This window comes from Neomonachus schauinslandi, chromosome 3, assembly GCF_002201575.2.
Source record: "Neomonachus schauinslandi chromosome 3, ASM220157v2, whole genome shotgun sequence".
NCBI lineage: Eukaryota > Metazoa > Chordata > Mammalia > Carnivora > Phocidae > Neomonachus > Neomonachus schauinslandi.
Genome location: NC_058405.1, coordinates 100142511 through 100165211, shown reverse-complemented (window position 1 = coordinate 100165211; position 22701 = coordinate 100142511). Strand labels below are relative to the sequence as shown.

General features: G+C 39.3%; 1 protein-coding gene across 2 annotated transcripts in view; it reads left to right on the top strand.

Moving 5' to 3' along the window:
- The window catches only part of ZRANB3 (zinc finger RANBP2-type containing 3), a 279821-nt gene extending 269083 nt beyond the window's left edge, over window positions 1-10738 (top strand). For both annotated transcript variants that reach the window (XM_021695825.1, XM_021695823.1), the window contains exons 17-20: window positions 3686-3796; window positions 4806-5208; window positions 8415-8546; window positions 10605-10738. In XM_021695825.1, coding sequence (XP_021551500.1) covers window positions 3686-3796; window positions 4806-5208; window positions 8415-8546; window positions 10605-10703 — 745 coding nt within the window. In that variant the 3' untranslated portion in view covers window positions 10704-10738. The remainder of the gene's footprint in view (window positions 1-3685; window positions 3797-4805; window positions 5209-8414; window positions 8547-10604) is intronic.
- Window positions 10739-22701: the final 11963 nt, after the last annotated feature.

The following is a 22701-nucleotide window of genomic DNA, read 5'->3' as shown; positions in this document are numbered from 1 at the left end:
CCAGCAATGGTGTGTCAAATCCTTCTCATGCTTGGAATTGCTCCCTTTCTTAAGGTCAGCTGATTAGTAACCCAAATTACATCTGCAAAGTCCCTTTACAACATGACCTAGGTGAGTGATTTCCTGAATACCAGAGACAGGAGTCCTAGGGAGAGATTGTTAAGATACTGCCTCCCACACAAGTTAAGAGACATTAGGAGCAATGGGAATGAAGGAAAGAGGATGAAGAGAGGTGTTAGGAGATAGATCTGGAGACCTTGGTCACTGATCAGAGAGAGGAAGAGAGAGGGAAGGCTCCAGGGAAGTGGACTTAGCAGAGCCATGAAAACAAAACCTGTGTGCCTGCAGAGGGGTGTGCTTTGGGGAAGCGTGCTGGTTCTTGCTGGCCAACCTCAGCACGTCCCAGTGACTTGGCATAACTCTCTGTCTGAAAGCAGATGTGAGAGATCAGGCTGCACAACAGCACTGATTGGAAGTCTGTATGAGGAGCAGGTAGATACTGGATGCCTTGCCCTCCCACTGTCCTACCAGTTTACTTTCTATTGAAACTGAACCAGGGAGGCACCAGCCTTGGAAACACCAGGCTTAGTGGGGATAAAGGGAGAGGCATTATATTGGAAACCAGCACTCCCCAGGCCCCTTTCTTCACTTCCAGGATACTAGAAGCCACATTTTACTTCCTAGCAGAAAATTAGAGAATTCCTCTCTGAAAAAAATGGAATGACCTTAGAATAAAGACACATAGACACTAATTTTAAGCAATGGCTAGATCTCCAGCCAGATTATCCTGTTCTTGGGACGCATCCAAGCTCAGAGTTTGCAGTTAGCTTTTGAGTAGCTCCATCTTAAATGTGAATGGAAGCCAAGATCACCAGCTATTGTTTCAGTTGCTGAGTTCCCATTTGGTGAGGCCAGCCTGCTTCCCCTGGAGCCCTGTTAGGTTTAGAATGCCAGTGATTTATTTTGACCCCCAAAGCAGGTCAGCATCCTAGAGCCCAGCACTGTTTTCCCTGTTGTGGGCCACTTTCCAACACACTCTTCTCTTTTTGCAAAATTTGCCATCTTCTACTGCCATGCCCATCCAGGAATTACTTTAGTAGACAGTGTTCTCCCTTCCCTATTTTTGAAAATTGGGATTTACCATAATCCTTTTGGGAGGTGGTATACTTACATCAACTTCCCAGCAAACCTCAATGGAAAATTAAATGGTGGTAACACAACCATGTTTGAGAAGTTGCCAACCTCCCGCTTTGTGGGTTGATTGATCTGTTTCTTGTGGTTTCCAGAATTTTGTGCTTAAATCTCTTGTAGGAAAGGTTATTTTTAGTTCTTAAGTCTCTGAATAGATTTCTCAGCATCTTTTAAAGTTACTGAATTAGGTCTCTAAGCTTTTAAACATTGAATAATACCTGAGGCAAGGCTTAATATCCCCTTGCCCCTCAAAGCCAGGAAGTGTTTGAGTTCATTAGAATCCACTGAAATACTTAAGTGAAGTGCTTTTGTCAAGGGAATAAAATGGTTGAAGAATTGGGGGATGGAGGGACGTGGGAAATTTAGGAACCAAAAGGGCAAGTTAGAGAATTCTAAAAAAATTCACTGCGATTCTTTTTTTTCCTTTGCTTTCAGAATAACACACCAGTAGAAATGCAAATATATGAAAAGAGAATCATTTTTCATAGGAGAAATGCAGGTTTAAAGCTGTAAGGAGATGTGTATCACCATTAGCAGAGATGTTTTTAACTGACATATCTTGTGCTAGTTTAAGTGTGAGGAAACAGGTCCTCTCCTGCATTACTGGTGGACCCATATATTGGTTGGTACAAACCCAAAGGAGAGAGCAATGTGTCAAAATCTGTCCAAATTTAAAGCACCCAAGACCTTTGACCCAGCAATTCTGCTTCCAGAAAATTTATTCTACATATATTTAATGTGTAGAAATATGTGTAGGGATATTACAGCATTTTTTATGATAGCAGAGACTAGAACAACAACCTAAATGCCATTAGTCGGAAACTGGTTAAACATATGATTTATTCAAATAATGGAATAACATGCCATCATTAAAAAATAGGGCAGCCTGTGTGTACTAATCTGGAAAGATCTCTGAGATGTATGTGTAGGTAAAAAGAGCAAGGTGGAGATTAGTGTGTATATTGTGCTACCATTTGTTTTTAAAAATAAAAAGTATAGGGGCGCCTGGGTGGCTCAGTCATTAAGCGTCTGCCTTCGGCTCAGGTCATGATCCTGGGGTCCTGGGATCGAGCCCCGCATCGGGCTCCCTGCTCCACGGGAAGCCTGCTTCTCCCTCTCCCACTCTTCCTGCTTGTGTTCCCTCTCTCTCGCTGTGTCTCTTTTGTCAAATAAATAAAAATCTTTTAAAAAAAAAATATGAGGAGTTACTGCTAATGAGTACAGGTTTCTTTTTGGGGTGATGGAAATGTTCTGGAATTAGTGGTGATGGTTGGATAACCTTGTGAATGAACTGCACTGAAATGTAAACTTTAAAATGGTAAATTTTATAGTTTATGAGTTATATGTCAATAAAAATAAAAAATAAAAGGTATATAACCTCTATACAGAAAAAAATTCTTTCTGAAAGTGTGTATTAAAAACTGGTCATAGAGATAGCTCTGGGGGAGGGAATGGGAATGGATGGTAAACTTGCTCTTCACCATATACACCATTGCATGCCTTTTGAGTTTTGAAATATGTGCGTGTATCAAAAAATTAATAGTTTATAAAAAGAAGCAAATCTGTTAATTATTAAATCTACTTTAACAGAAAAGCAAATTTCTAAGATCTTACCTAAATTACACAATTCCATCGTGATTTAACTTTAATTTTATTGTCAAGATACCAAATTAAGAAGTACTTGGAAATATGAAGAAATTCATGTTTAAACTAATTAAAAAGGAAAAAAATCTACAATAAGTGTAAACTACCAGAGAAAGTGGGCCATGCTAATTAGAAGGAATTAATTGGGTAATTGCATTTTACCTACTTAAAATCCCCCGTCACCTTTAACTGGAATAACTTTCCTCTTTACTTCCAGTCCCTAAACCATTGTGTGGTATCGATAGTGTTGTGTAATAAGGTTCTGAATCCCCATCAAGAGTGGTGTTATTTCAGTGGAAGGATTCCATAAACCCTGTATGGCTGATAATAATGGAAACAGCCTTAAGATTATAGAAGATGTGATGGAACCTGGTTAACTAAAAAGAGAATCACTTTACCCAAGTACGCTGATACACTGTTATAACTCATCAAGGTGATTGGGGGAACCTTAAAGGAAAGGCCAACAGGGAGGTAAACGTGCAGCGGGAGATTCTCTGTGCAGCGTGGCAAGCTGTTTACTCATGGCTGTCAGTTGTGCATGGATTTGGTTGTTTCTTATTCCTACACCCACTCCACTTGTCCCCTAAGTGAAAACTGGTCCAGAGGATATTGAAGGACTCTTGAATATCTTAGAAAAATAAATCTTGAAAAAACCACTTTGGAACAGAGATGTGCTTCCCACACGTGGAGGCCAATGTAAAGGTAGGAAATATTCCCTAATGTTCGTATTAGCACCATGAAGACTCCTGTCTTACCTTTTCTCTTGCTTTTACAAGGAGGAATGTGAGCATGAAATAGAGAAACTCTTAGAGGAGAGAGAAGAAATCTTCTTAACATGTAATTGTTTTAGATACATCACCAAAGAAGATGTTGCTGTAGCCTCACTGGACAAGGTGAAGAAGGATGGGGGCCATGTCCGTCTGATCATGAAGGAGTCCGGGCCACGGGAACCTTCTACACAGTAAGATTTCATTTATGAGAAGAACATAGTAGTACTACTTGTACTCCTTTAAATTTCGGTATTCGTATTTGTAATCATACTTGACCTTGATGTGGCCACTTATAGGTTAGAAAGAGCTTTCACAATATGGTAACTCCTCCATCCTCCTAGCAACCCTGTGAGGAATAGGATGTCCTCACCTTAGAAATCAGAAGGACCCTGAGACCAGGTGGACCAAGTGACCCACCCAAAGATACTAGATGTTCCCAGTCATGAGCTCTATCACAAGGAGCTTTTAACACTTCTGAGAAACAACCATGGAAAATAGGCAAGCAGTTGTGGTAATTCCGTGTAGGACCTTTCAACATAATTGAGGGATGTACCTTTTCGTTTTATTTTAACAAATTGAGTGCATGTCCTGTCATGTTCATTTCTCATTTTAATTCAGTCAAATCTGAGTTTACCTGTAGGAGGCACATACTTAGCAAGTCTTCTGTTCCAGCTCCTAAAAATAGTATCAGCATCTTGGCTGTGTCACTCCGTGGGTGTGACTGTCTCCTGGTGGCCAGCAGGGGCTCCCAGAGGGTGTCATGGAAGCCTTAGTAAATGGCCTCTCTGTCCTGCTACGGTGTGTGGTCCAACACACACAGAGCACGGGAGCCCCAACTTCAGGTGGGGTTTCACATTAGTCTGTCCTTTCCCAGCCTAAAGAAGCATTTTCTAACTTCTCATTTGCCAATTTCTTCGGATGTTTCCAAGTCTGATTGTTTAACTTGAAGATATCTAAATTCCCAAGAGAGGCAGCATATATGTATTCAAATTAATTTTTTAACACCCCATTCTTTGCTTTATTTGGCATGAAGCATCAAGTGCTGACTATAACTATTGTTTCCACACTGAATCACAGAATCTGTGGGTCCTGCATTTACTGTTTATCAGTATAGAAACTTTGAAAACCATTCATTATATGAAGTAGTGACTAGTGTTAAGTGTTCATTAGTTACTTATTGCATGTTTTGCTCAATTCTAGAAAGTTCCTTGATGATGGAGTGTGTGTCCCATTTCTAAATCCCTGCATAGCCCAAGCTGATCTCACTGGGAAGCCTTCTATATCCAAAGGCTATCTGCAAGCTATGGATAATGAAGGAAATCCACTTTGCCTTCGCTGTCAGCAACCCACTTGCCAAACTAAGCAAGAGTGTAAAGTGAATGCTTGGGATTCACGATTTTGCTCTCTGAAATGTCAGGAAGAGTTTTGGATTCGATCTAATAACAGTTACCTGCGAGCCAAAGTATTTGAAATTGAACATGGTGTGTGTCAGCTATGTAATCTGAATGCACAGGAACTCTTTTTACGTCTGAGAGATGCCCCCAAAAGTCAGAGGAAGAATCTTCTGGACATTACCTGGATCTCAAAGCTCCCATTGGAACAGGTAAATTATAATCATGTGGCAGACAGAAGGCTGCATTGTACTGTGATGAATATTGACTCACTTTTTCTTTAACTTTTTAATATGGCAGTTTTTGAAAATATACATACAGAAGTAGAATAATCAACCCATAGACCCATCACCCAACTTGAACAGTTATCAACATTTTGCCTTCATTTTCATTTGTCCCTCACCTCAATCCTTTTTTCTCCTGGAATTATTTTATTTTATTTTATTATTTTTTTTTTTAAAGATTTTATGTATTTATTCATGAGAGACAGAGAGAGAGGCAGAGGGAGAAGCAGGCTCCCAAGGAGCAGGGAGCCCGGTGCGGGACTCGATCCCAGGACCCTGGGATCATGACCTGAGCCGAAGGCAGACGCTCAACCATCTGAGCCACCCAGGCGCCCTCCTGGAATTATTTTAAAGCAAATTCCAGACATTTCATTTCATTTCCTTTTTTTTTAAGATTTATTTATTTACTTGACAGAGAGAGAGACAGCAAGAGAGGGAACACAAGCAGGGGAAGAGGGAGAAGCAGGCCTCCCGCTGAGCAGGGAGCCCGATGTGGGGCTCGATCCCAGGACTCTGGGATCATGACCTGAGCCAAAGGCAGATACTTAATGACTGAGCCACCCAGGCACTCCCCCCCTTTTTTTAAGTAATCTCTACATCCATCGTGGCGCCTGAACTCATGACCCTGAGATCAAGTTGCATGCTCTACCAACTAAGCCAGCCAGGTGCCCCTCATTTCCTCTTGAAATATTCTCATTATGGGGGTGCCTGGGTGGCTTCTCCCTCTCCTGCTCCCCCTGCTTGTGCTCACTCACCCTGTCAAATAAATAAAAATATTTTTAAAAATACTTTCATTATGTACCTCTCAGAGATTTCCTCCCACCCTCCTCCTTTCTTTCTGTCGCTTTCTAAAATATAATCCTATACCCCAGTACCCATTATTACACTCAACACAATTATGATTCCTTAATAAATCCAGGCTTAGTTTCCCACATTGTCTCAAAAATGCCTTTTTGCAGTTGCTCTGTTCAAATTAGGATCACAATATGACCCACACACTGCATTTGTTCATTATACCTCTTATGTTCCAGTTAATCTGTAATATCACCTCCTTCCTTTTTTACACCATTGATTGTTCAAGAAACTGGATCATTTGCCGGTAGGATTTCCTACATTATGGATTTGTCTTCCTCTATCCTCATGGTATTATTTGACATGTTTCCCTATCCCCCTGATTCCAGAATAATAGTTATAAGATATAGTGGCTTAATTAGATTCTGATTAAATTATTTTGGGAAGAGAGCTTAACAGATGATACATCCCATCAAGAAGTACCTATGGTCTGGTTGTTCCACTTTTCATGATGTTAGGATTGAATGACAAGAGGCAAACAGATAACTCCCAAAATGTAGTTCATTACAATGTGAAGAAAATATTTGTTCATCCCATTGTAAAATATAATTTTAGCAGAGCAATTTACGGAAAAATTATTCTTAGAAAACAATCACCAGGATTCACTTTTATTTCACATTAGAAACTCAACTGGTTTCTAATGTTGTGATCTAATCAGTTCTAAGTTTCAAACTAGAGCAAAATGTATAATTTTGTAGTGTGCTTAATTTTAAAAAATCACTCCTGAGCCATTCTCTCCCCACTAAAATAATGGATAAATTTCTGCCAGTTGGTCAAATCATTTTTATTCACCTAGTATCACCGAATTATGACAGAATTAATTAAGCATTTCTGCAAAGATGAATTAGTGTGTCTTTGAGAGCTAGGGAAATAAACTATTTCCTTCATGATAACCAGAGTTCCTGAAATATCCTTTTGTCTAACTGGTGAGGGACACACTGCACCCATCCCAGGGGTGTCAGCCAGATAGCAGTCAGTGTCTGCTGCCTCAGAGCCGAGTCTTCCAGAAGACAAGCAATGAAAGGACTCAAGGACATCGTGAAAGCAGCCTGTCCAGGAACGCAGAAGTTATTACATAGTGTACTACTAAAACAGAAGTGCTCCGAGGCTAGGGAGCACCGTACGGCTCATACTGGGGAGGATCAGTCAGAGAGGGAGGGATTGTTTTAAGAGTTAAATTTAGGATGCTGAACACTGACCCCAGGTGATTGGCCAGGGAATTACTAGGAGGAATAAAGAAGCACATCTGGATTAGAGTCCATCCGAGGAGAGACTGTTGAGAGCAAAAGAATTGGTTACAAAAAGCAGACAAAATGGATCTTTTTCCCTAAGAACACGTCATGTGCTTGATGCACAAGACTGCCATTTGTAACTGCTTCTAACAATGCCGGCCTCAGCTGGACAGAGTTTACCGCTCCAGCTTGCTGCTTCTTGGGGCTCCTCTGGGGCTGGGGTCCCTCTGCCTCCGCGTGTCTAAGTGCTTTAGAACCATGACACAGGTTCCCCTGCTAGCAGCACGCAGCCGATTTTAATTTCGTCCTTGTCCAAGACCAAGCTTCGTGCTCATCTATATCATATTGAAAAAACTACAGTGCTGAGCTGGTTTTACTGCCTCAGGCAAAATGTTAAAATACATTCCATTTTAAGGTAGGTCATCACAGATAAAATATAAAGTGTATATATGTGAGCTGGCCTAAATAGTGCTGCTTTACATGGACAACTTTGTTTATTTCAGATACACCAATGATAGAGATCTGTTGTGGAAACTTCCTTCCAGTCCATGGAACTGGACTGGAGAGGCTCCCCAATGAATGGCATAAAAGTTCCGGCTGACAGCTGTTAATATTAATTTTTCATTGTTTATAATAACAAATGAATTTAGGTCAATAACTAAAGATTATTTGACTCCGTAATATTCAGAAGTTTTTTTCTAATCTGATCTTACTCTTTTCACAGTTTTCTTTTAATGACTATCTAAACTAGCTCAAAGGTGCAGAAGCAAGTAATTTTCCCTGATCTGTCAGGAGTCTTGGTATTTTATACTTGCTTATAATTTTTTCAAAATGGGTTAGGTAAGGGAAAAAGAACTTTTTCAGAAACATATTTTATTGCTTTCAAATTGCTAACCTAGAGGCTTTTTCCTACTCACAATAAAAGCTATAAAAAGCCATCCTAATGTGTTTTTCGCTGTGATTTTGCTGTATAAACATGATTGCATGAGGCAAAACCAACAGTTCCCACAGTGTATGGTGAAAAGTGCTGATCTTGTGTTCTTACTGCAGCTTAATGAAATGATAAGAAACCCAGGAGAAGGGCATTTCTGGCAGGTGGACCACATCAAGCCCGTGTCGGGTGGAGGAGGACAGTGCTCTCTGGACAACCTGCAGACGCTGTGCACAGTGTGTCACAGAGAGGTGAGTGAGGCTGTACAGACCCATGTGACTTCTTCCTGGGCCAGCAAATAGAAAAGTGTGTTTACAGGTGTGGGAGACAGAGTGGATGAATCTGTATCCCTTGTCTGGGTTCCAAGATGCCTTTATTCCCTTCATCACCTGAGTTTCCTCTCGAGGCTGATGTAAGTTCTCAGTCCCAGACAGAAGAGAAGCTGCTTTCCTTTGCATTCATTCTAGGACAGGAGATCGTCACCACCACCTAGAAGAAAATGAATGTAACTTACACAGTGTTGAAGAGACCCATCAACCTAGAAGACTGGTGAACTGGAGCAGTGACGTGTGTTTGCATTTGCAGCTAAGGCTGTCCTGACATGTCAGAGAACATTAATAAATTCCTTCTAGGACCAACTCCGTTCAACATGCAGACATTACACTCTTGGCCAAAGTGCAAAATCTGTTATCCTTGGCACATTTTTGAGCAGTTACCTGTTGCTTGAAACAGGAGGGAAAAATATGACAACATTATTTACCAACTAGGATGAATTTTTAACAGGCCGTCTAGCAAAAGGATCTACTGATTAAAATTTTCGTAGAAAGAAGCATACAGGGGTGCCTGGGTGGCTCAGTCAGTTAAGCATCTGCCTTTGGCTCAGGTCATGATCCCAGGGTCCTGGGATCAAGCCCCGCATCGGGCTCCCTGCTCAGCAAGGAGCCTGCTTCTCCCTCTCCCTCTGCCTGCCTGTCTGCCTACTTCTGATCTCTCTCTCTCTGTGTCAAATAAATAAATAAAATCTTAAAAAAAAAAAAGAAAGAAAGAAAGAAGCATACATTCAATATGCAACTTTGGATCTAACTTTTTTTCCAGTTGTGGCAGGATTTAAGTATTTTCCCATATTCCCATGATAAGCATTCATGTTTATCATCCCAAATAGCTACACATTATTGAGTCTATGTCTGCTATAGTTTATTTAGCCATTCCCATACTGATGAACATTGAAGTGATTTTCATTTCCTGTTTACATACTGTTCTTTCCATTTTGAAGTTGTTCCTTTAGATCCTCAGATGTAAAATCACAGAGTCAAGTGTTTGACCGTAGGAATTTATCTCCAAGCAGTTTTCCAAAGGACAGTGTTCTGCTCCTCTCCCCCCGGGGGATGAGAGTGCCCATTTAACTGAGCTCATCAGTGTTCATGTGCCAGGAGAAGGGCCTGCCACTATTTTGTTTACCAAAGATACTGAGGTTTTTAAAAATGCTCATCAGTGGTATTTACACTTTCAAAACCTGTTCAGATCCTTTGCCAGTGTTCAGATTGTATAAGCACTCTTAGCCTTATTTTAATATTTTAGGTTCCTCAGTTTCTTCACAAATATAATTCTTACATAAATGGGATCCTGTAATAGGGTTTTTTATTTTTAGTTTTAATCCTCTTTTCTCTCCCCACCCCTTCTACCTGGATAACTTCACACATACATGAACTTCAACTGGGAAAAAAAGTCATCTGATTTCTCTGCTGTGAAAATTACTAGCACATTCAAGACCTATAAGAGAATTAAGATATAACAAAAAGAAAATCCACCCCTTCTGTAATCACTTTTTTAGATTCTCATGAGAAATTCTATTTGTGGAAATAGCAGAAGAATTCAGTTTTGATCTACCTCATTTTGTTTTTCTGCATTGGCTTGGGAATGGCTTCTGAGCCCACAGAATAGGAAGCTGGTAGGCCTTACATGCACTGCACTATGAGAAATCGCAAGACACCTCATGTATGCCCTCCCTTAGATGAGGAGAATCAGGGCCTACTGTAGTCCCCGAATGAGGCATTCACAGTCTCACTGGGGAGTAAGTCATTCCCCAAAGCATCTGGTCCTAAGTGAACGTAGGACCTCAGGGCACTTACCAGAGCTACTGGGGTCCTCTGCTTGTGGCGTGGTGTCCCCTTTGAGGGCAAAGCCATGGGAAGTGGGCGTGGTGATAATGTAGATTTTTCCGGACTAAAGAAATACAAAAAGTTTTTGAGATTCTGAAACCAGTACTCTTTTCCTAACAGGTGTACATTTGTGTATTTTTTAACTTTTAGAGAACTACCACGCAAGCTAAGGAAAGAAGCCAGGGGAGAAGACAATCTCTAGCATCAAAGCATGGATCAGACATCACAAGATTTTTGGTGAAGAAATGAAGTATAAAAATTTTTGAGTGGATGACAAATGGTTTACATGTGGAGGAACTGAAACCTTTTTTTTTCATGTTTCTCAGATTGAGTGAACATTTTGAGAGCAAAAAATCAAGAATTCAACTTTCTCTCTCATATTATATGCTTTTAGTGTCCAATACCTTTTGAAAGTACTTAACACAAACTGAGATACAATACTAAATATTTCTGTGATCTTCTTGATTTCAGGCAGGCTCTCAATTATGTTTCAGTAAGGTTTTGTTAAGCTTTCATTTCCCCCTGCAGTACCTTAATCATGGTATTATGTATAGACTGTATTTGAAAAATATACTCTCAGTTACTTGGAAAATGCTCAGTATTGCTTCTGAACTGCTGTGTGGAGATGCAGAACACTGGAAAACTGCAAGGGAAATTTCGGAGGCAAATCATTCAGGAATTCGGGGTCAAGCATGACCTTCCTGGTTAGTATGCAAGAGAGACTCTTGTTCTCTGACTGCCTCCAAAATGGGCTTCGGGTACACATTTTGAGTGTCGCCCTATTTGTTTTATTTCTTAGCAGATTGTTTTTATTGAAAAGATGCTTCTGAAAATAAGCTAATTGGACCTATGGTGTTGATAGATGATTTGGGGTTCTAGATAGCAAGTAATTGTTAAAACTATTTAAAACTGAAAACATAAAATGTAAAATGTCACTTACTTAAACTTCATTTTTCAGTTAGTTAGTTTATGTTAATGCATAAAACTAGGCTCACAGTCCAAGCGCTCTTTGTCTCCTGGTTATCATTTTGTTTTTAAAATCCCGGTCTTATTAGAAGTGTATTCCCGGTACCTCTTTAAAAAGGAATGAGGATGATAAAACACTTATACTAAAGCATGATCAGATGGAGATAAAGGTTTAAAAAATACAATGATAATACTAATATGTCACTGACATTCAAAAATAAAAGCATGACAATGAAAACCAGGGTACAGTCCTGCAAAATGTCAAAGTCATGAGAGGAAAGAGAACTACACAAAATACAGGTCCAAGCAAGAATTACATTCACTAAAGGCCTATTTGTAAACACTGTTTGGATGTAAATTTCATTTATTTATTTGAGCACTTTACAATTTTCATTAGTAACTGATGCTCTACAATGTGTAGAGGACTTGTTTTTAGAAAGACTATCCAATCATGAATTATCCTTCCAGAGTTCTTAAGGTTTATAACTATTTTATTGCATGAGATCAAATAGTGTTGTTTATTTTATAAATTAGGCCAGGCTTTCTTTTGCCTCCTTTCTGCTTTGCTGGCCAGGCTCTTTGCAGTTTTCTGCCTCATTGCCAGGGTTACCTAGGATTCCTCACGGCTGAGAGCTGAGAAATCAGCTGAGAGCTGAGAAACCGGCAGGCTGCTTTTCCTCCAGCATGGGGTGCTTGCAAGTGAGACAGACTTAGGTCTAAGTAAGTAGTTCAGGTGTCAGTGGCAGTTACCGCTTTAGATTAAACTAAGGTGGCAGTTCTAGGAATAAAGTTCTCAGATATAATAAAGGAATGATGTTTGAGATTAAATGACCCATGTGCCAGATTTCAAAATCCCAAACCAAATAAAAATACCATAAAAGCATCAAAAAGAATAAAATACTTAGGAATACATTTAGCTAAAGAGGTGAAAGATATGTACACTGAAACTACCAGACTTTGATGAAAAAAAAAAAACTGAAAAAGATACAAATGGAAAGATATTCCATATTCATGGATGGGAAAAATTTATATTCTAAGAAAGTACATACTACCCAAAGAAATCTATAGATGCAGTATAATCCCTATCAATATTCCAGTGGCATCTTTCATAGAAATAGAAAAAGAAATTCTAAAATTTGCTCAGAACCACAAAACTCAAAATAGCAAAGCAATCTTGAGAGAGAAGAACAAAGCTGGAGGAATCAGGCTTCCAGGTTCAAACTATATTACAAAGCTATAGTAATCAAAACATTATGGCATAGCTAAAAACAAACCCATAGATCAATAGAAGAGCATAGAGAGCCCAATAAAACTATGCCTATATCTTCAACTGATTTTTTTTTTAAAGATTTATTTATTTTATTTTAGAGACAGAGCACAAGGGGAAGGGCAGAAAGAGAGAGAGAATCCTCAAGCAAACTTCCAGCTCAAAGCCTGACACCAGGCTGGATCTCACAAACCTGAGCCGAAACCAAGAATCAGCCACTTAACCAACTGAGACACTCAGGTGTGCCCCCCTTTCCTAATTTATTTATTTTATTTTAGAGAGAGAGAGTCAACTGATTTTCAACAAACAAGCCAAGAATATGTAATGGAGAAAGGATAGTCTCTTCAATAAATGGTGATGGGAAAACTGGACAGCCACATGCAAAAGAATGAAACTGGACCCCCTACTTTGTAGCATATACACAAATCAATTCAAAATTGAATAAAGACTTGAAACAATAGAACTCCTCAAAGAAAACGGAAGATTTAGGTCCGAGATGGCGGCTAGGAAGACCTTTAACTTACCTCTTTCCACAGACACACCAAATCTATACCTACATATAGAGCAGCTCCTCTTAAAGAAGAACTGAGGACTGATTGAACAGCTTCTGTACAACAGAGGATAGAGAGACCACACAGAGAATAGTAGGAGAAACAGAGACACGGTAACAACAGGAAACCCAACGCTGAGGTAAACTGCAGTGGGAAGGGATGGCACAGAGGGACTCATGCACAGATTCACCCATGCTGGGGCATGGAAAAAAGCAGCAGTTCAAAAGGCAACTACACTACCAGTGAACCAACCCTAGAGCATTCAACAGTAAAGGAACTGCTGGAACTTTCTCCAGACTCAGAGGTGCTAGTGAGTACCATTGTTTACATTCATCCTTCACCTTGATGGCACAGATGGGCTCAAGGTCCCAGCACTCTAGCCAGCCTGCTGCATTAGCAAACACCAGGGCCCTAGCCCACACCAGCCTGACATCTCCCCAAGGCGGCCCCTGCACACATGCCTGCCCAACCTCCAGTTGTCCCACCAAGGTGAGCCCAACACAGTGCACACCCGGTCATTCCTTTAGTGTGCCCATTACAGCTGCAGCCAACTTACCAAGATAATACAGGCACAAAACACTCCAAGACACCCCAGGCCTCCAACTGTTTTAGCTGCAGCCAACTCACCAGGGCACCCCCTGTGTGAGGCCACACCCACTACAGCTGGAACCATCCCTCCAGGATTCTCCAAGCACAGAATGCCCTGGGACCACCCAACCCATGCCCACTTCAGTTCCAGCTACCCCACCAGGGCACCCCTTTATGGAGCACCCGTCCATGCCTGCTTCATCTCCAGCCATCTTACCAGAGTGGCCCTAGGGTAGGCTGCCCAAGGAATTCTCAGGCCACACCCCTTACAGCTCTAACCAGCCAGCCAAAACCACAAGACATACAGTCTACACCAGGGATATTCCTATACAAGTCCTGTCATCCAGAATGGGAGAGGTACCTGTTTTGCCTAAGTGAAAAGAAAGTAAAACAAAATGAAGACAGAGGAATATCCTCCAAACAAAAAAAATGAGACAAAACTTGAGGAAAAAACTAATTGAAATGGTGATCACCAGTCTATGATAAGGAGTTAAAAGTAATGGTCAAAAAGATGCTTGTCACGACTGCCTTCGGCTCAGGTCATGATCCTGGAGTCCCGGGATCGAGTCCCGCATAGGGCTCCCTGCTCAGCAGGGAGTCTGCTTCTCCCTCTGACCCTCCTCCCTCTCATGCTCTCTGTATCTCATTCTCTCTGTCTCAAATAAAAAAAAAAAAAAAAAAAAATGCTTGTCAGACTTGAGAGAAGAGTGGATGAAAGATGGAAGTATCACAATTCCACATTTCAAGATATACTACAAAGCTCTAGTAATCAAAACAATATGGTACTGACACAGAAACAGACACATAAATCAACAGAACAGAGAGCCCAGAAATAAACCTACACATATATGGTCAATTAATCTACGACAAAGGAGGCAAGAATGTGCAATGAGGAAAAGGCAGTCTCTTTAATAAATGGTGTTGGGGAAACTGGACCACTTTCTTATACCATACACAAAAATAACTCATAATGGATTAAAGACTGAAATGAGAGATCTGAAACCATTAAAATCCTAGAAGAGAACACAGGCTGTTATTTCTTTGACATTAGCCATAGCAACATTTTTCTAGATCTGTCTCCTAAGGCAAGAGAAACAAAAGCAAAAGTAAACTAGTGGGACTACATCAAAATAAAAAAGCTTCTGCACAGCAAAGTAAATCATCAACAAAACTAAAAGGCAAACTATAGAATGGGACAATATTTGCAGATAACCTATCCTATAGGGGTTAATATCCAAAATATATAAACAACTCCTATAACTCAACATCAAAAGAATGATAATCCAATAAAAAAATTACTTGATTACTTGAATAGACATTTTTCCAAAGAAAATATACAGATGGCAAATAGATATATGAAAAGATGCTCATTACTAATCATCAGGGAAAAGCAAATCAAATGGCTAATATAAAAAACACACAAAATAACAAGTATTGACAAGGATGTAGAGAAAAAGGAACTTCATGCTCTGTTGGTGAGAAGGCAAATTGGTACATTCTCTAGGGAAAACTGTATGGAGGTTTTTTTGGAAAATTAAAAATGGAAATAATATATGATTCAGTGATTCCAGTGCTGGGTGTTTACCCAAAGAAAATGAAAACACGAATTTTAAAAGATATATGTACCCCTATGTTTACTGCATTATTTACAATAGCCAAGATATGGAAGCAGCCCAAGTAGCCATCAGTATATGAATGGATAAAGAAGATATATATAGGGGCGCCTGGGTGGCTCAGTTGTTAAGCATCTGCCTTCAGCTCAGGTCGTGGTCCCAGGGTCCTGGGATCGAGCCCCACATCAGGCTCCCTGCTCAGCAGGGAGCCTGCTTCTCCCTCTGCCTGCTGCTCCCCTGGTCGTGCTTGCCCTCTCTCTCTGTCAAATAAATCTTAAAAAAAAAAAAAGAATATATACACACACACACATAATGGAATATTACTCAGACATAAAAGAAGAATGAAACTTTACCATTCCTGACAATATGGATGGACATAGAAGACATTATGCTACATGAAATAAGTCAGAAAAAAGACAAACACCATATATTTTCACTTATATGTGAAATCTAAAAAAAAAACAAAAGCAGAAACAGACTCTTAAATACAAAGAACTAACTGATGGCTGCCTAAGGGGAAGAGAGAGGCAAAACAGGTGAGGGTGTTTTCCACTTACAATAAGTTACAGAGATGGAAAATACAGCACAGGGAATACTGTCAATAATAATGTAATAATTTTGTATAATGAAAGATAGTGACTACACTTACTGTGGTGTACACTGAATAATGTATTGAACTGATGAATCACTATGTTGTACAGTTCAAACTAATATAACATATGTCAACTATACTTCCAAAAAAGTAAAGAGTGAGCCCCTTGATAGCAGTCTTGGCTGCAGTCTTTTGGATTTGACATCAATAGCAACAAAAGCAAAAATAAACAGGTGGGACTATATTAAACTTAAAAGCTTCTATAAAGTAAGGAAACTATAAGCAAAATGAAAAGACAACCTCCACAAAGAAAGAAAATATTTGCAAACATAATAAGAGGTTAATAGCCAAAATATATAAGGAACTCATACAGCTTAATAGTAAAAAAAAAAACCCAATTTAAAAATGGGCAAAGGACCTGAATAGACATTTTTCTAAAGAATGCATAAAATGGCCAGTATCACTAATCATCAAGGAAATGCAAATCAAGACCACGATGAGATACCACCTTGCACTGGTCAGACTGACTACTATCAAGACAAGAGATAATAAATGCTGGTGAAGATATGGAGAAAAAGAAACCCTTAGGCACTACTGGTGGGGATGTAAATTGGTAAATTTCCACTATGGAAAATGTGTTGGGGGTGCCTGGGTGACTCAGTCAGTTAAGTGGCTGCCTTTGGCTCAGGTCATGATCCCAGGGTCCTGGGATCAAGCCCCACATCCAGCTCCCGGCTCAGCGGGAAGCCTGCTTCTCCCTCTCCCACTCCCCCTACTTGTATTCCCTTTCTCGCTGTGTCTCTCTCTGTCAAATAAATAAAATTTTTTTTCTTGAAAAAAAAAAAAAATGTGTTGGTTCCTCAAGAAATTTAAAACAGAACTACCATATGAGACCACAATCACACTACTCCATATATACCCAAAGTGAATGAAACCACTATCTCAAAGAGGTATCTGTACACATTCCTTGCAGCTTTATTCACAATAGTCAAGGTATGGAAACAACCTAAGTGTCTGTTGACAGATGAATGGCTCAAGAAAGTGTAGTAGGTGTCTACAATCAATATTATTCAGTTTTTAAAAAGACAGAAATCTTGGTGGGGTTCCAAGATGGCAGCATAGGAAGATATCCTGAGCTCACCTCCTCCCATGGACACACCGAAGTTACAGATACATATAGACTAATTCTCTCTGAAAAAGATCTCTAAAGACTTACAGAACAGCTGTTCTACAACACAGGGCAGAAAAAAGAGAGAAACCCACCTACAAACTGGTGGGAGGGGCAGAGAAGTGCTCTTGCCAGGAATCCTACCTCCAGCACATCAACCCACAAGAGGGAGGGATATCACAAACTCACAGGTCCTCTCTGAGGAACAAGGGGTTTGAGCTCCACATCAGACACGCCACCCATGGGACTTGCACTGAAAAGAAAAGCCCCCAAAACAACTGCCATTGAAATCAGCAGAGCTAACATCCAGGAGAGCCAGAAGACTATAGGAAACAGATTCTGCTTTTCAAGGGCTGACACACAGACTCCCTTGCTACAAGTCCCAGTGCAGAAGCAGTAGAGAAGCTGGGCTCTGTGTGAGGGAAGTTCATTTATTAGTCTTAGGGAGTATACCAGAAGGGCGGGGGGTTGAGTATAGATCTCTGCAGAGAGAGGTGCTGACAGGTGAATTTTAATTTTCTCTCCTTCCTTGCTAGCCCTGTGCTGGACAGTGCCAATTTTGGTGCTCATAATCTTCCTCATTAGTGCCACTTCCTCCTTAATGTGGTCCCCCAATGTCCTGCAGCCCTGCCCTACCAGACCCAGCCCAATGCTTATCCACCATGCCTCCACCCTGTGAGATCTGACAAGTGGACTCCAACCACAACAGTGCTCATCCATTAGGGCCCCCAGCCCACCAGATCCAGTAGAAGTCTTATCCAAGCCCCACACAACTCCATGGTGGCCCCTGCCTTGCCATATCCAGTGGATAAACACTCCCCAGTCTGGTGCTTATCCACCATGACCTACAGCTGGCAAGACCCAAAAAGTGAACACACTCTGCACAGGCAATACTCCTTGAGCATCTGGCAATGGCTCAGGGCGCAGGGTGGGGTTGTATCTCTGGGCTCCACAGGACTCAAATATTCAAGAGAGACAAGAGCTTGGCAGGCTTCCACCCCAGGGTATTACACAAACAACAGAATGCAACACATCCCCAGTCTTCCAATGAGTAACCCTTCCAAGTCTGGAAGACAGAACTGCTTCCCTGAATATATAGAAATAAATGCAGAGAGCCAGACACAATTAGGAGGCAGGGGAAGATGATCCAAATGAAAGAAACAAGACAAAACCTCAGAAAAATACATTAACGAAATGGAGATAAGCAATCTACCTGATAAAGACTTCAAAGGAATGGGCATAAAAGCTGTTCACTAAACTCAGGAGAAAAATGAATGAACACCATGAAATCTTCAACAAGACAGAAATATAAGAAATGTACACACATAAGTTACAGAGCTAAAGAATATAATACCCAAACTAGAGGGGTTCAACAACAGACTGGATGAAGCAGAAGAACTGATTGGCAAACTGGAAGAAAAAGCAATGGAAATCAGACTGACAGAGCAGCAAAAAGAAAAATAATTTTTTAAAAAGGAAGATTCTTTATGGGAACATTAGGACAACATCAAGTAGAATACACATTCACATTATAGGGTTCCCAGAGGGAGAAGAGAGAATGGACCAAAAAAATTTTTGAAGAAAGCTGAAAAGTTTCCTAATTTGGGGAATGAAACAGGCATCCAGGTCCAGGAAGTCCAAAGACAACCAAATAAAATGAACCCCAAGAGATCCGCACCAAGACACATAATTGTAACAGCAAAAGGTAAAGACAATCTGAAAAGCAGCAAGAGGAAAACAACTTATCACGTATCAGCATATTTCTCAGCAAAAACTTGGAGGCCAGAAGAGAGTGGCATGACATAGTCAAAGTGCTGAAAGGAAAAAATTTCCAATCAAGAACTCTAACCCAGCATGGTTATTCAGAAATGAAGGAGAGATCAAGAGTTTTCCAGGGGCACTTGGGTGGCTCAGTCAGTTGAGCATCCAACTCTTCATCTCAGCTCAGGTCTTGATCGTGGGGTCCTGAGTTCAAGCCTCATGTTGGGCTCCATGCCAGGCATACAGCCTACTTAAAAAAAAAAAAAAAAAGTTTTCCAGAAAAGCAAAAGCTGAAGGGGTTTATCGCCACTAAACTGGCCTTACAAGAAATGTTACAGGGAATTCTTTGAGCTGAAAAGAAATACAAAACATACAAAAGTAAAAATCTCACTGGAAAAAATAAATATATAGTAAAGGTAATGATCAATCACTTATAAAGCAAGTGTGAATGTTAAAAACCAAGAGTAGTAAATTTAAACTACAATAATTAGGTAAGGGATACATAAAATAAAAAATATGTAAAATGTGACATCAAAAATATGAATCATTGGAGTGACTGAGTAAAAATATAATGGTTTGGAATGTATTCAAACTTCAGTTGCTAAAGAATAAAACCAACTGTTATATACATAGGATCCTGTGTGAGACTCACAGTAACCACAGGCAAAAACTCATAGGTAAATGCACAAAAGAAAATGAAGATTCTAAACATCACATCACGCTGAAGAAAGCCATCAAACCACAAGGCAAGAAAGAAAAAAAAGGGAGAGTGAAGAACTATTAAAAAGCCAGAAAACAAAAACAAAATGGCACTTCACAAACTGGCAATAGGTACATACTTACCAATAATTCTTTTAAATGTAAATGGATTAAACTCTCCAATCAAAAGACACAGAATGGCTCAGTGAATAAAAATACAAGACCTATCAATATGCTGCCTAAAAGAGACTTCAGAAGACAGACATTAAGACTGAAAGTGAAGAGATGGAGAAAGATATCCATGCAAATGGAAATGTAAAGAAAGCTCATGCAGCTATACTCATATCAGACAAAATAGACTTTAAAACAAAGACTGTAATAAAGACAAAGAAGGGCATTTCATAATGATAAAGAGGTCAATCCATCAAGAAGATACAATGTTTACACAGACACATACACACACCCCATAGGATCACCAAAATATATCAAGCAAAAATTAACATACCCGAAAGAAAAATTGACAACAATGCAAAAATAGTAGGGGATGTTAACATCCCACTTACATGAGTGAATAAATTAACCAGACAGAAAATCAATAAGGAAATATCAACCATAAATGGCACATAAGAACAAATGTACTTAACAGATATATACAGACCAGTCCATCCAAAAGCAGCAGAATACACATTCTTCTCAAGTGCACATGGAACATTCTCCAGGAGAGATCACATATTAGGCCACAAAGAAACACTGCAATAAATTTAGGAAGATTGAAATCATAAGCACCATCTTTTCTGACCATAATGGTATGAAACCAATCAAGTACAAAAATAAAATTGGAAAAAAACACCAAAATGTGGAGATTAAACAACACACTACTGAACAACCAGTGAGTCACTGAAAAAAATCAAAGAATTTCTTTTTAAATAATGACAATTTAAAACAGAAATAGGACATGCCAAAATCTATGGGGTGTAGCAAAAGCAGATCTAAGAGGGAAGTTCATAGCAATACAGTCTTACCTGAAGAAGCAAGAAAAATTTCAAAAAATAAAAAAAAATCTAACTGTACACAAAAAGGAACTTGAAAAATAAGAACAAATAAAACTTAAAGTAGTAGAAAGAAGGAATTAAAGATCAGAGTGGAAACAAATAAAATAGAAACTTAAAAAAAATAGAAAATATCAATGAAGGGGCACCTGGGTGGCTCAGTCGGCTGGGCCTCTGACCCTTGATTCTGGCTTTGGTCATGACCTCAGGGTCTTGGCGTCAATCCCCGCTTCGGGATCCATGCTTAGTGAGGCATCTGCTCTTTCTCCTTCTCCCTCTGCCCCTCCCCCTGCTCATACTCTCTCCCTCTCTAAAATAAATAACTCTTAAAAAACAGAAAATGAAACTAAGAGATGGTTCTTTGTAAAGATAAACAAAATTCACAAACCTTTACCTATAGTAACCAACACAAAAAAGGAGGGGTCAAATAAAATCAGAAATGAAAGAGGAGAAGTTATAACTAATACCACAAAATAAAAAGGATCATAAAAGACTACTATGAACAATTACATACCATCAAACTGGACAACCTAAAAGAAAGGGGAAAATTCCCAGAAACATGCAATCTTCTAAGACTAAATCATGAAGAAATAGAACATTTGAATAGACTGATTACTAGTAATGAAATTGAGTAAGTAATCAAAAACCTGCCCCAAAAAAACAATAGTCCAGGACCACATGGCTTCACTGGTGAATGCTACCAAACAAAGAAGACTCAATAGCTGTCCTTCTCCAAGTCATCCAAACAACAAAGAGGAGAGGCGGGAATGCTCTCCAACTCATTTTATGAGGCAAGCATTACCCTGATATTAAAACCAGAGAAAAACAACACCAAAAAAAAAAAAAAATTACATGCCAATATTCTTAATGAACATTAATGCAAAAATACTCAACAAAATATTAGCAAAAAGAATTGAACAATATATTAAAAGGATTATACACCATGATTCAGTGGGATTTATTCCAAGGATGCAAGGCAGGTTCAACATCTGCAAATTTTTTGACATTACACACCACATTAACCAAATGAAGGACAAAAATCATATGATCATCTCAATAGATGCAGAAAAAGCATTTAACAAAATTCAACTTTCATTTATGATAAAAACTCAAGAACATGGGGATAGAGGGAATATACCTCAATATAAGAAAAGCTATATGAGACAAAACCACAGCTAACTTTATACTCATTGGTGAAAGCTGAAAGATTTTCCTCTAAGATCAGGAATGAGACAAGGATGCTTACTCTTGCCACTTTTATGCAACATATTTTAATTCCTAGCTACAGTGATTAGATAAGAAAAAGAAAAGTCATCCAAATTAGAAAGGAAGAATTAAAACTGTCAGTATTTGTAGATGACATGATACTCTAAATAGAAAACCCTAAAGACTCCACTAAAATACTGTTATAACTAATGAATGAATTCAGTAAAGTTGCAGGATACAAAATCATTACACAGAAATCAGTGGTTTCTAAACAATAATAACCTACTATCAGAAAGAGAAATTAAGGAAATGATTGCATGTCCAATTTCATCAAAAAGAATAAAATACATAGCAATAAATTTAACCAAGGAGGTGAAAAACCTATACACTGAAAACTATAAGATACTGAAGAAGAAGGAACAAATAAATTGAAAGATATTCTGTACTCATGGATTGGAAGAATCAATATTGTTAAAATGTCTATACTACCCAAAGCAATCCCTGTAAAAATTCCAGTAGCATTTTTCACAGAACAAATCAATCAAGAATTCATGGGGAACCATGAAAGATCCCCAATAGCCAAAGCAATCTTGAGAAACAAGAACAAACATGGAGGTATCACACACCCTAACTTGAAACTATATTACAAAGGTATAATAATCAAAACAATATGGTATTGGTATAAAAAAAGACACACAAATCAGCTGAACAGAAGTGATACCCCATAAATAAATATACCCACACATATAAACATAATTAATGTATGACAAAGTAGAATATACAATGT